Raw genomic sequence first — 15,249 nt, 5'->3', positions numbered from 1 at the left:
GATAATTGGTGACAGGATAAAGCATGACTTTGAATGCAATCCTTGGTAAAATAATCCATTCACATACATACTGCAGAGTTTATACATGAGGAATAATGTGAGGCAACGAGGACAAGCAGGGTAATTGAAACCTGAGAGCCAGGGAGTAGGCAATGCTTTCAGACAAGACAGTGAGCTGTTTACCTTGAAATCATCCATACACATGAAAAGCTCAGGAAGCTTCGGCAGTTGGAAGAAGAATACATAGCTGGACTTCAGCAGCTGGGATGGACTCAGGTAATCTGAAAAAAAAACACTTGCATTTTATAGTTGCATAGTCATTCAGCATGGAAACAGACCCTTCAGTCACATCAGCTGCAGTCGAGTCATTTTACACGTAACTAAATCAAGTAGTAAATACCACAAAAACATAACTAAAGAACATATTTATCTTGGTTTAGCAAAGTGTTCTCATGATTTACATGGCATTCTATTACATCACGTAGAAATGTCTCAAAGTGCCAAACTAACGCATGCAGTCACTTTTGCAAAGTGTAAGATTCCATAATCAGCAACAGGATGATTAGTTACTACCCAGTGAATGCTTTAAATTTCATGATCTCTTTTGAATTCTTAAAGGCCTAAAGCAGGTGCGACCTCAGATGGCTTATCCAGAAATCTATACACTCACTGCTGTGTTTCCCACTCAAATCAGCCACTATATAAAGATTTCCTTTCCAATGAACCCAGTATTCTTTGCTGACTCTTCTCTCTCCACTACCTCATTTAAGGGTCTGAGAACAGAGAGAATTGTTGAGGGTGGTTCAGAACTTCACAGACTTTCAAAAGACAGTTTACTTAGTATTACACAGTGGACTTGTTGTCTAAATTAAACTGAATCAAAGGAATTAAAGCTTGAAAATTTGCTAAAAGGATAGAAAGCAGAGAGTAGTGATGAAGGTTTACATTAAAATTAGAGGGAAGTACAAAGAAATTCTTAAGGTATCTGTGTCAGGCCCACTGCTCTTTTAGACATATTATGAAATAACTCCACGAATGCCAGTATCCCATCACCAAGTCACACTTTGTTTACATAGTGAATGACGCTGATCCAGCTAGCTCAGAGCCGGCTGTTAGAGTGAACATAACTCCCGACACTCCTATTTATATCTCGCAGCCAGAACTCCCTAATTGAACCAGTTTAACAGCCCCAATCAGAGAAGTCATATTCCATGAGATCCAATTGGCTGAACTCTTTCCAATCCATAAAGCATACACCATCAGTCATTCCTCTCCATTGGGCCATTGGTCAGCCAACATCACCCAATACCATATGGGGAGGCATCATACATTAGCACATCTCACTTGGGTTCGTGGTGTGACAACACCTTAAATGACGAGACCTGCTTCTTCACTTCCGTCAAGGCTACATCTTGGCTACAAGACCACTTCAGAAGCTGACCCTTCCACGATAGAAGATGTAAGGGTGCCAGGATAGAGGCTAGGTTATGTGTGCACTTCCCATAATAATTCAGCAGCTCAGGAAAGATCTAAGGTCTGGTACAAATGCGAGAGGCAGGGAATCTTTGACTGCCCTCACTTTATCTTCCAACAGATGTAACCCTGTCTCGTCGACACTTTAGACATAGTAGGTTATTTGGAGTGCCTGAAACATACGTTTTTCCCTCCGATGAAATACACCTGTCTTGGAGAAGCGTTTAAGCACTCTGTCCAAATTCTCTAAGTGTTCTTTACTGGTCTTCCCGGTTTTAGCACATCATCCAGATAAATGGTGACCTGGGGTAGGCCTTGTCAGAAGTCACATGACACCGGGTCATAGCCCAACAAGCTTATTTGAAATCACAAGCTTTTTGAATGCCACTCCTTTGTCAGGTGGAGTGCCTCTGAAGCTGGTGATTTCAAATAAACTTGTTGGACTATAACCTGGTATCATGTGACTTCTTTGTCTACACCAGTCTAACACCAGCTCCTCTACATCAAGGGTTGGACCTTGTAAAATGTTCTCCATCTTCTTTTGGAAAATAGCGCAGGTTGACAATACCCCAAAAGGCAGTCTCGTACATTGATGTATACCCTAATGGGTATTAACTGTAGCATACTTCTGAGAATCCTCATCTAATTGTAACTGCAGGTTCACACGACTCATGTCCAACTCAGTGAAGGACAGACACCATCTTTGCCAGTTTTGTCTGTAAATCCTCCAAAGAAGGAATTGGGTATTTCCCCAGCTGCAAAAAGTAGTTTACCTTTCATGTGAAATCCCCAGAAATGTGAACCAATCTATCGGGCTTCACAATCAGTATGACTAGTACTGTCTATTCTGCAAAGTGTTTGATGATTCCTTCGCTTTCCAGCCTCCTGGTTTCTGGTTCTACTTTAGCATGTAAGGCAAATGACTCTCTGCAGGCCTCGCAGAATTATGGCATTGCTTCTTATTCAAGAAGTAAGGTGGCCCCTTTGATAGTCCTTAGATTTCCTGAAAAACTTGCGTTTGTTTAATTAAGAATTCACTCAGGCAACCATTTTTTAAGCACAAAATGTTGAGCCAATCAAGTTGAAACTTTCTCAACCTATTTTGTCCCATCAAGCTTGGGCCAGAGCCTTTTACTACAATTAGTGGTAACTGAACCAGTTGCATCGCATAACTGACTGGAACCAAAGGTTAACCCCTTAACCCATAGGGATTTCCAAGTATAGGTTCTCAGCCTGGTCGAGATGTTATGCAAACTTAAGGGTAAGGGTAAGGGCCCAGAATGAACTTTGGCAAAGACTAGTTCTGCAATCACTGATGCAGCTGCACCAGTATCGACCCCCATTAGAACTGGGTGATCATTTAGCCAGACATTTATTTTGATCAGTTTTGATTTGGATGTGGCTGAGCAATGTAACTGTTTGAAACCAGTTATAAGTGGATTTCCAGGCTATACACACTTCTGGATACCATCTTATGAGTTCTCTTATTCAAATCAGTCCTAGGACCTTTTTGCTGTCTCAAGTCCGCATATCGGTAGCAACCACAAATGGCCTGCCAGCCCAGATCCTTAAAAAAAATTAACCGTTTGGCCGAGGCTTGGCTTATTTTGGGGTTTTGTTGTGGGCCAACCTAGAGTCCCTCTGCTCAAGATATGTCCTGAATGAGACTACACAATTGCTTTCACTCAAGTAGTGTTCCTAAGCTCATTTGACCTGGCAAGGGTATCCACTTCCTTTGGAATACCCTGTAACTCATAAGCTCCACTTGCTGAACTTTCTAAATGACAAAGCCAGTCGTAGTGCCTGTTTGAAGTCCAGTTCAGCTTCAGTTAGTAAGCATGGTCACATCATTAAACCCACATATCAAACAGTCTCTCAGCATCTCATTTACAGCTAACCAAAATCAAATTCCCTTGGTTGTCAAACTGCCGAGTAAAACCGAATAGTATGTCAGAATTCATGGAGGCTTGGGGTCATAATATTCCTTCGCTAAATCCATCAGCTCTTGAAAGGTTTCAGTATCTGGTGCCTCAGGGAAAGTTAGGCTTCTAATAACCAAAAAAAGCTACAGGTAAACAAGTTGTCAGGAGAATTATTTGCTGCTTTTCATCTGCCCCAATGTTATTTGTCCTGAAAACATAATGTAATCCTTCTACATGCTGGGTGCAGTCTTCGATAGCAGGATCGAACACTTTAGCAGCTTTCCATTTAGCAGCATGATGCCAATCCTACCCAAACTCAAAGATGACTGTTGCAAGCAAATGTCTTCGAGGGTGTGTTTTTCCTCTCATCAGAAATAACTCCACAAAAGCCAGTATCCCATCACAAAGTCACCCTTTATTTACATGTGCATAGTAACGACACTGACCCAGTGAGCTCAGAGCCAACTGCTACAGTGAACATAACCCCTCAGACTCCTATTTATATCTGTCAGCCAGACTCCCTGACTGGACCAGGTCAATCAAGGAAGTCATATTCTCTGACCTGGCTGACCTTGTTCCAATCACTAATTGTTCTAAAGTTTGGTCATTATGCAAAACAGATTTCAACACAACAGAGCGGAAGGTGGGAAGACATTGCCTGATAAAATTTAACGGAGAGACCTGTGAAGTGGTATATTTTGGTGTGAGCCATGAGGAGAGGAACCAGAAATCCACTGATACAATTTTAAAGGGGATGTAGGAACAAAAAGATCTGGGTGAGCATGTATACAAATCTTTGAAGGTGACAAGGTATATTCAGAAGGCTGTTCAAAGGGGACTCTGGGTTTTATCGAAAGAGAGATAGATTACAGAAGCCTGGAAATTATGCGAAATAAAATCTTGCCTGTGGCTTAGCTTGAGTATTGCGCTTAATTCCACACCTTACACTTGAGGAAGTATGCAAAGACTTGAGAGGGTACAGAGAGATGGTAGCAAAATGAACAATGTCACTGGATTAGTAGCCCACAAACCTCGTCAGTGTTCTGAGGACATGGATTCAAATCCCTTCCTGACAAATGGTGAAATTTGAATTCAATAAAGATTGAAATTAAAAGCTAGCCTAATAGTGACCAAGCAACCATCATCAATTGTCATAAAAACATATCTGATTTACTACTATCCTAAAGGAAAAGAAATCTACCACCCTTATGTGGCCTGATCTGGCCTAGTGACTCCAGTCACACAGCAATATAAGAAGCAAAGCCTCAATCCAAAGGCAATTAGGGATAGTCAATAAATGCTGACCTAGCCAGCAAAGCCACTCATGAATTAAAAAGATTTACTTTGATGGTGCGTGGAACAAGGCACTTTAGTTATGTGCAGAGACTGGAGAAGTGGGAGTTCTTTAGGTTGCAGCACTGGGAGGTTGAGGGGTGATTTGATACAGGTTTCCAAACTCATGAATAGTTTTGATACCATCAGTAATCAATTTCTGGTAGCAAATAAATAGATACCCAGTGCAGAAAGGTTTAAACTGTTTGGTGAAAGAACATTTTTTTTTCACTTAAAGTAAACTGTATCATCAGGAACACAAAACCTGAAAGTGTGTAAGTCAATTCATTAGTAACAATCAAAAGGAATAAAGTTACAGGACAGTGAGAAGAAAAGATAAACTGGATTGTTTTACTATAGGCATGATGAGCTGATGACCTCCTTCAATGCTGTATCTTTCTCATTCCAGTTTCACAGCACATTCATGATCTGTTCTCCAATCATTATGGATATAAACAAAAGTCTTCAGCTCACCTTGGAACACATTTGGATGTGGCGCATTCAAGATGATCAATCTCTCCACCATCTCCGGATTGGAAATTGCGAAGTTCCAAGCCAGGATGCCACCCCAGTCATGCCCGACTAGAATACAGCTGCTGTGCCCTGAAAATAAATAGAACTGTGCCATAAGAATAGCAAGTCAAGCTCTTTGTACTGCAAAGCGTCAGCCTCGCCATGACTGTACTTTGACATTCCAGCATGCCAATAGGGTTAAAGCACTGTACTGATCAGACATTGAACAATCAACATGCTGTTTTGACCCACGGTCACAAAAAGGGAGCTAGAATCAGCCTCTGTACTGAGTGAGGGAAGAAGGGCTTGCCAGCCAACGCTTCTGCGTATCATACACTTTTTTTTGTAAATCTGCAACAGTGAGTAGAGTGGGTTTTTTTTGATTATATGTTTTATTAGATGTGTCTCTTGATTAAAAATATAAAACAATGCTACTACATCAGCCTGGCGCAGTGTGTTTTAGGGCAGTTAAGACTGCTATTTTCTGGGTCTGTTAATTATTAAGGTGCAAAGATGGCCTTTAGTAGAGTGATATGCTCTTCCTGTTGGATGTGGAAGATTAGGGAGAGTTTCCATGTTACTGATGATTATGACATGGAAGTGTGTTTGGTTGCAAATCTTATCGGATTGCATGCATTATCTGGAGCCAATGAGGAATTTACAGGAGCTGGGGGTGTGATGGATGGCAGCTGCAGGGAGAGAGATAAACCGAAGATACAGTCAGGTAGTTGGGTTAGAGGGAGACAGATCTTGCTGGAGTCCTGCAGGTTTCCCTATCTCAAAAAAGTATGCTGTTCTGGAAGATGTATGGAGTGATGGATTCTCAGCGAAATGTAGCACAAACTGCCAGGTTTCTGGTATTGAGACTGGCTCTAACAAAAGCAGGGTTACTCTCTCTCACAGAAGTTTCTGCGGCTGATAGCAAACCATCAGAATGTGTTGCCTCCCTGGTGAACAGAATCAAGGATATCTCGGACAAGGTGCAGAATATTCTCAAAAGGGGAGAGAGACCAGCAGGAGGTTGTTGTACACATCGGAACTAATGACATAGAAAGAGAAAAGGAAAGAACACAGGAAGTTAGGCAGGAATTTAAAAAAGATGTCCTTGAGGGTAGTAATATCTAGATTACTCCAAGTGCCGTGAGCTAGTGAGGGTAGGAATAGGAAAACAGAGCAAATGAATGCATGGCTGAAAAGTTGGTGTGGGGGAGAAGGAATCACATTTTTGGATCATTGGAATCTCTTCTGGGGTAGAAGCGACCTATGTAAGAAAGATGGATTGCACCTGAATTGGAAGAGGACTAATATATTGGTGGGGAGATTTGCTATAACTGCACGGGAGGAATTAAACTAGTAGGGCAGGGTGGAGGGTAGTGCAGTGGTGGTGAGTTGGAACTCAGGGAGATAGTGAGCAAAGATATCAGTCTGAGACTGGTACAGTTGGGAAAAGGAGCAAGTCGAACAGTCAGGTCTGACAGAAACAAAACAAAGAACAAGATAGAATTAACAACTTAAACTGCATTCATTTCAATGCCCAACAGGTAAGGCAGACGGACCTAGGGCATGGTTGGGAACATGGGACTCGTATATCGTAGCAATTACAGAGACATGGCTCAGGGATAGACAGGACTGGCAACCTACTGTTCCAGGGCATAAATGCTATAGGATGGATAGAAAGGGTTGGACAAAAAAGTTTTTGTTTAGGAATAGCATTACAGCTGTACTTAGGGAGCATATTCCTGGGAATACATCCAGGGAAGTTCTTTGGGTGGAACTGAGAAATAAAAAAGGGATGACCACCTTATTGGAATCGTAGACCCTTCAACAGTCAGCAGGAAATTGAGAAACAAATTTGTAAGGAGATCTCAATTACCTGTAAGAATAATAGGATGGTTATGGTAGGGGATTTTAACTTTCCAAATATAGACTGGGACTGCCATAGCGTTAAGGACTGGGATGGAGAGAAATTTGTTAAGTGTATACAAGAAAACTTTCTGATTCAGAAGTAAGGCAGTACAATCACATCCTTGCTACGGTGACAATCAGAATTGCACACAGCACCCCAAGTTGTGGCTTAACTAATGTTACATACAGGATCCAACATAATTTCCTTGCTCTTGTATTCATTGCCTTAACTAATAAAGGCAAGCATCCAACATGTAACATTCTAGCTACCTGTAATGCTGCCTCAAAGGATCTACGGGTGTGCACACCAAGGTTCCTCTGATCGTCAGTACTTCATAGGGTCCTATCATTCAATGTATATTCCCTTGGCTTGTTAGTCCACCAGATCACATCATCTTACACTTTCAAGATTACAGTAAATTTGTCACTGATTAGCTCATCTGACCTGCCTAGAGTCTAATCACTATTTAGAAAACCTTCACGTCATCTGCAAACCTACTGAACATACTTCCCACATTCATGTTCAGGTCATTATTATATACTACAACACTGAACTGTGGTACGCCAGTGGTTGGAGGTTTCTGGTAACAAATACACCCTTCAAACTTTACCCTCTGGTTTTGAGGCAAGAAGCAGTTTTGGATCCACTTTACCAAACTGTCATGAATCTTATCAGCTCTTAGCTTCTTAACCAGACTAACATGCAAGACTTCATCAAGTGTACACTCTTCTACACACCTAATTACCTCTGCAAAAAAAATTATTAGATGCAATTTCCCCTTGACAAAGCTGTGCTATCCTTGCCTCTCCATGTGGAGATTAATTCTATCCGTTAGAATGTTTGTCTAATATTTTCATTATCTCTGATGTTACACTCACTGGTCTATAACTTCCTAGTTTATCCCTATCATCCTTCTTGAATAAGAGTATCACATCAGCTGTCCTCCAGTCTCTATTCTATAGCAGATCTTCCACGGCACTGCTCATACTAAGTCAAAGGATGTAACAGTTTAGACCATTTATTGCACAATGTACCAAACTGCTGCTCAGTAAAGATACGCCCTTTTAAGATTGAGAAAACATGAGGATTGCAGATGCTGGAGATCAGAGGTGAGAGTGCGGTGCTGGAAAAGCACAGCAGATCAGGCAGCATCCGAGGAGCAGGATTGCAAAGTGTGAGTATTAAGTAACATAACTTTAGCCAAATCAATTTAATTGCGATCTGGTCAGGAATTTTGCAAATTAGAAAACTGATTTGAATGTTTCAGGCTCCAGGTTCAAAACAAAATTGTTATGGAGTCAGAGTCACAGAGCATAGAAATCGGCCGTTTAGTCCCACCAGTTCACGCTGACCATACTCTCTAACTAAACTAGCCCCACTTGCCTGTGCTTGGCCCATATCCCTCCACAAATTTCTTGTTCATGAACTTATTTAAACATGTTTTAAATGTTATAACTGTACTCATATCCTCTGGATTCCATTCCCCACACGAACTACTGTGTAAAAAAGATTGCTTCTCATGTCTTTTTAAAATCTTTCTTGTCTCGCCTTAAAAATATGCCTTCTTGTCTTAAAATCCCCCACTTTAGGGAAAAGACACCTGCCATTCACCTTATCTGTACCCTTCATAATTTTATAAACTTCTATAAAATCATAGCTCAACCTCCTTTGCTCCAGTGAAAAAAGTCCCAGCCTTTTAACTTGAACCTTCCATTCCTGGCAACATCCTGGTAAATCTCCTCGGAACCCTCTCCAGCTTAATAATATCCTTCATATACCAAGGAAACCAGAACTGGACACAATACCCCAGAAGAGGCCTCACCAAGGTCCTGTACAACCTCAACATAACATTCCAAATCCTACATGAAGGCAAGCATGCTAAATGCCTTCTGAACTACCCTATCTATATGTGATGCAATCTTCAAAGAATTATGCACCTTTGATCTCTCTGTTCGACAACTTACCCAAGGCCAAATTTTAATATAAGTATTGCCTTTGTTTGTTTTACCGAAGTTTAATACCCTGCATTTATTTAAATTAAACTCATTTGCCACTCTTCAGTCCATTGACCCAACTGATCAAAATCTCTTTGCAATTTTAGATAACCTTCTTCACTGCTCACAATACACCAATGTTGGTGTCATCTGCGAATTTACTAACCATGCTTTCTGTATTCACATCTAAATCATTTACATAAATGAAAAACAAAAGTTTGTCAAAAAGGGGAAGCAATGGCCTACAGGTATTATCACTACTAATCCGGAAGCTCAGTTAATGTTCTGGAAACCTGGGTTTGAATCCTACCAGGGCAGATGACGGAATTTGAATTCAACAATAATCTGGAATTAAGAATCTACTGATAACCATGAAACCATTGCTGATTAGCAGAAAAACATGTTTGGTTTCAGGAAAGGAAATCTGCCATTCTTACTTGGTCTAGCCTACATGTGACTTCAGATTCACAACAATGTGGGCTGACTCTTAACTATCCTCCGAAATGGCCTAGCAAGCCACTCAGTTCAAAGACAACTAGGTGTTGTCAGGAAATGCTGGCCAGCCATGACCGAATGAAAAAAAATTGAACCCTATGGATCATCACTGGTCACAGGCCTCCATCACTCTCAGTCTTCTGCCATTAAGCCAATTTTGTATCTATGTGAATCCCATGTAATCTAACTTGATGAATTAGTCTATCATGTTGAACCTTGTCAAAGGCTCTATGAAAGTCCAAGTAAAATATGTCTACCGCTTTGCCCTTGTCAATCTTCTTGTTACTTTCTCAAAATACTTAATTAAAGTTTGTGAGACATGATTTCCCTCACATAAAACCATGCTGAATATCCCTAATCATTTCTTGACTCTCCAAATGCATATAAACCCTATCTTTCAGAATTACCTACAACAACTTACTCACCACTGAAGTCAAATTCATAGATCTATAGTTCCCAGGCTTCTCCTTACAGCTCTTCTTCAACAAAGTGACAACATTAGCCACTCTCCAGTCATAAGAACTAGGAGCAGGAGTAGGCCATTTGACCCTTTGACACTGCTCCGCCACTCAATAAGATCATGACTAATCTTTTCATGGACTTAGCTCCACTTCCCTACCCTCTCACCGATTCACTTAATTCCTTTATTCAAAAAAAAACTGCCTTAGCTTTAAAAACACTTATTGAAGTACGGTCAACTACTTCATTGGGCTGGGAATTTCACAACCATCTGGGTGAAGAAGTTCCTTCTCAATTCAGTCCAAAATCTGCTCCCCCTAATTTTGAGGTTTGGCCCTCTTGTCCTAGTTTTACCTACCAGTGAAAATATCCTCTCTACTGCTATCTTATCTATTCCCTTCACAATTTTATATATTTCTATAAGATTCCCCCTCAATATAATCCCAGTTTACTCAGTCTCTCCTCATAAGCCAATCCCCTCAACTCCACAATTAACCTAATGAACCTCCTCTGCACCACCTCCAATGCCAGTACATCATTTCTCAAATGAGAGAGACCAAAACTGCACGCAGTACTCCAGGTGTGTCCTCACCAGCATCCTATATAGCTCCAATATAACAGCCCTGCTTTGAAACTCAGTGAAGGACAAAATTTCATTTGCCTTCCTAATTACTTGTTATACCTGCAGACCAACCCTCTGTGATACATGCACAAGGACACTCACATTCCTCTGCATAGCAATGTGCTGCAACTTTTTAACCATTCAAATAATAATCCTTTTTACTGTTATTCCTACCAAACTGGATGATTTCACATTTGTTAACATTGTATTCCATCTCTCAGGCCTTTGCCCACTCTCTATGTTCCTCTGCAAAGTTTGACACACTACACGTGGTCCCAAACTCCAAATCATCTGTATAAATTGTGAATAACTGCAGTCCCAACACTGATCTCTGGGGCACAGCACTAGTTACTGATCGCCAACCAGAATAGCACTCTTTTATCCCCACTCTGTGGTTGATTAACAGTAAGCAATCCTCTATTCATATTCATATTCATACTCTCCCATAACACCACATGGTGTTATGTAGTAGCCTCTTGTGCGGTACCTTGTCGATGGCCTTTTGGAAATCTACGCACACCATATCGGCTGGATCCCCACTGTCCACCTTGATCGTAATGTCTTCATAGCATTTCAAAAGATTAGTTAAGCATGACCTGCCCTTCATGAACCATGTTGCATCTGCACATCAGGACAATTTCTAACTAGACGCCTTGCTATTTCTTCCTCGATAATAGATGCAAGCATCTTCCCCACTACAGAAGTTAAGCTAACTGGTCTTCAATTCCCCATCTTTTATTTACCTCCCTTTTTAAACAGTGACGTCACATTTGCAGTTTTCCAATCGGCTGGAAATGCCCAGAGTCCAGCAAATTTTGGAAAATTACCACAACTGCACCTTGTTAAGGTAGCAAGAATAAGTATTTTCACAGTGGGTATAGGGTCAGGAGTGTGTGTAGACCAAGGACACATTAATTTAAAATTAAACTTGGGCGTTTCAAGTGTGATGTTTGGAAACAGTTATTCAGTGGAAATCTGAAATTTTCTTTCCCTAGAAAGCTGATGATGGAAAATTTCAAACTGAGATTTTTTTTATATAGAAAAGGGTAATAACATTTACAGAGCTAAGCTGGGTAGATGGAATTAAGTTTCAGAGCAACCACGATCTAACTGAATAGCGTAATAACTTTAAGCAATTCAACTACCTTCTTGGATTCCTATGGCCAACCTTTGCGAAAGACAAGGTTGCTTCAAACACTCATTACAAGCCTGACATCTAACTGAGGAAAGCTGTGATGATGGGTTGTTCAGGTAAAATCCTAACCCTGATGGAAGGTGAATATCTCAGACAGTTAGACAACAGCAATTATCAGCATACCTAGAGCTTCGATAACGTCTTTGACATCTTTCAGCAAATAGTCCAGGTTGTAGTCAATTCGACTAGATGGTGCATCAGAATCCCCATAACCACGCAAATCCATTGCCACCACTCGATACTCACTCTTGAACTCCCGCAACTGATAACGCCAAGAATACCTGAGACACAGAAAATGTTTGTTGAACTGGTAACCAATTCAGCTGATGGGCTATGCTACACAATTAGTTCAGTAGTATTAGTATTGCATTCCGTGACAATATACTTGCAATAAAATACAAAAATACTTTGAACAACTAAGTGAAACAATTCATCTCTTAAACGATCTAGTCATTTGCTTCTACCAGAGTGTTTACTACCTCAATCCCATTGTGTGTGGGCCCTTGGTGCTTGAGAAGTGGCTGTTCAAAATAACCTAAAGCATCTTTTGCAACCCCAGAATATCCTGAAATGCTTTAAAGCTCATGAAGAACTCTTAATGTGAAAATGAGGCTGCCAATTTGTATGTAGTAAGCTTCAATAAACAGCAATGTGATAAGGACGAGATAGTCCAATGATTTGAGTTGAGGGATATATTTTGGTCCAGGACACTTGGGAGAACATTGCCCTTCTGCTTCCATGTTGTGGTTATTATACTTTCTACATCCATCTCATAGAAGCATCTCTTATCTTTCTCTCTTGTTCATAATAAAACAAATTGGAGGAACTTCCATTCACTGAGAACCTAAATTTCTACAAATTTTGCAACTGCCACGACTTAACTGGGAAGACTGCAGTGCACCAATAATCATACCTCCTGTGTCAGAAGCCATTACAAAATGTGTAAAATCCAAAGAAGACCACCAAAATAAATATTTTGCCTTCAATTCAGACCAGATTCCTTCAGTAATAAAAAACAAAGTACGCATTGTAACACACAATTATATCAAGAATAATGAAAAGAAAGGATTCCTAACTGATGCAACTTAAACTATACCCTTTAAAAACTCGAAACATACATACACTGAATCACAATTAAGGCAGAGAAAAGATAACTGTTTACACATATAATATGGGTTAAAAAAATATACAGAATAAAAAAAGGCATCCAACAAATATGAAATATGAAATGCCTTGCTTATAATATGCATTATTCAACTCCCTCTTATATTTGTTCTCCCAAATTGCTGAGCTTCTCATCAACTGAGGTCAAGGCTCAGACATTTTGTTTAAATTAATTTATGGGATGTGGGTGCTGATGGTTGGGCCAGCTTTTAATACCCTTCCTAGTTGCCCTTGAGAAGATGATGCCACACTGCCATCTTGAACTGCTGCAGTCCATTTGCTGTAGGTAGACCCACAATGCTGTTCGGGTGGAGTTCCTGGATTTTGACTCAGCGACATTGAAGGAATGGTGATATATTTCCATGTCAGAATGGTGGGCGGATTGAAGGGGAACTTGTAGGTGTTCCCATGTATCTGCTGCCCTTGTCCTTTTACAAGGAAATGGTAATGGGTTTGGAGGTGCTATTTGAGCAGCCTTGGTGGAATTTCTGCATCTCCAATATAATAAACATTCCTGTCATTATTTGGAAACTTGAGTTTGAATGTCGATAGAATCACGTGGACTTTAAGTTTGATTTGCATTTCTTTATTGTGTGGGTTAAGGAGACGTTTGTGCTTACTTACATTTTTTAGTTCAGTGGGTGGTTCCAGTGCATCGGAAATGTATTCACATGCATTTAAATGAAGCTTTTAAGTAAGTCCATGTGGTGAATAGTGCTTCAAGAAAACAAAGGTATAAGAGAAAAAAAAGAGCTGTTGCCTTGCAACAAAATGTCCCGTACCACAGGGAGACAGAGAGAGAAAGCTTCCTTTCAGAAGAAGAAAACCATCTAGGAAGTTAGGCAGTGAGCTGGTTTCTGTCAGAAAGAACAGGTCTATGGCAGCCAAGGCTAATTTGAGCTGTAAAGAACTCCTGAATGGTTTAATATCACTATAAGAAACATCAGAAACATAAAGCCATGGAAGAATTTAAGAAACTCTTGTTAGACTGAGCTGTGTTAGCAGTTTAAGGATCTCATGAAGATGTATTATCTAAAAAAGATAAATGAATGCAGATGTTTGCTGGAAAGAAACCAAGTACTGTGTGCTAACTCAAGAAGGAATTTAATATGAATTCTGAGATTTGAAAATCTATAAGATTGCTGTTGAAGTAAAAGGGTTAAATCTTTATTTTTGATACTTGTAATAAGACTGTTTCAACCAGTTCTGACATATTTTTCCTTAGGTTCCTTTGTGTTTAAAAACTTTGACGTTCTTTTATTAAAAGATTACTGGTGGCCTCTTGTGAATATGTTCAGTGACTGACCACCAGGAAAACCTAATTACAATTATAAAACTTAGTCTATCAAACCAGGTTTCACTTTGGAAAGTGAACTTGACTTCTTATATTACTATCAGTTGGAATTATAATAGATTAATCTAACATTAAGGAACCGTACCATAGCTGATAGCGAACAACATATCAATTTGTAATAATCTCACGTGGTAACGTGAATGAGAATGGAACTCAACATATTCTTCAATATGGGCCCAAGGCAGGAGGAGGTAGAAAGTCTTGCAAGTATGTAAGCATCCTTCACAATCCCAGGATATCTAAAAGCACTTAACAGGCAAGTACCTTTTTGAAGGGTAGTTGCTATTGTAGGAAATAAAGTAGCTATAGATTTCACACAAATTACAAGGTTACAAGGACCTGATAAACAGCTTTGTGATGTTGGTTAAGGAATAAACACTGGCCAGGACACTGAGCACAACTCCTTCGTGAATAATGCCATTGGAGTTTTATGTTTACCTGACAGGAAAAAAATTGTTAAACAAAAAAAAAAATGAAGCGAGTCTTTACCAAAACTCAGGAAAGCCATGGAGTAGCAACATCAAATGCTTGTTCCTCTCACCAGCTTCTACATAATGAAACCGCAGCCCTGAATCCTAGAGAAACAGAGAAAGAGGCAGAAAAAGACAGTATGAACACAGATCAAAGACTATCTCAGGATGCAGCTTTCACTACAGAACCACTGCAAATGTTTTCAAAGATTGACTTCTGTGACCATTCAAATTATCTCTCATGGTAAATAAGAGAATTCCCATAACCAAGGATTAAAAATAAATTAGATTAGATTCGCTACAATGTGGAAACAGGCCCTCCGGCCCAACCAGTCCACACCGTCCATCCG

The 15,249-nt window shown here is 40.1% G+C and overlaps 1 protein-coding gene across 1 annotated transcript in view; it reads right to left on the bottom strand.

Moving 5' to 3' along the window:
• LOC132835924 (epoxide hydrolase 4-like) overlaps positions 1-15,249 on the bottom strand; it is a 123,685-nt gene that overhangs the window by 10,105 nt on the left and 98,331 nt on the right. The window contains exons 2-5 of the mRNA XM_060855035.1: positions 14,919-15,004; positions 12,035-12,192; positions 5,202-5,330; positions 184-281 (exon numbers count right to left, since the gene is read on the bottom strand). Of these exons, the coding sequence (XP_060711018.1) occupies positions 184-281; positions 5,202-5,330; positions 12,035-12,192; positions 14,919-15,004 (471 nt within the window). The remainder of the gene's footprint in view (positions 1-183; positions 282-5,201; positions 5,331-12,034; positions 12,193-14,918; positions 15,005-15,249) is intronic.

This window comes from Hemiscyllium ocellatum, chromosome 45 (genome assembly GCF_020745735.1).
Source record: "Hemiscyllium ocellatum isolate sHemOce1 chromosome 45, sHemOce1.pat.X.cur, whole genome shotgun sequence".
Lineage (NCBI taxonomy): Eukaryota > Metazoa > Chordata > Chondrichthyes > Orectolobiformes > Hemiscylliidae > Hemiscyllium > Hemiscyllium ocellatum.
This window is presented reverse-complemented; position numbering and strand designations above follow the sequence as displayed.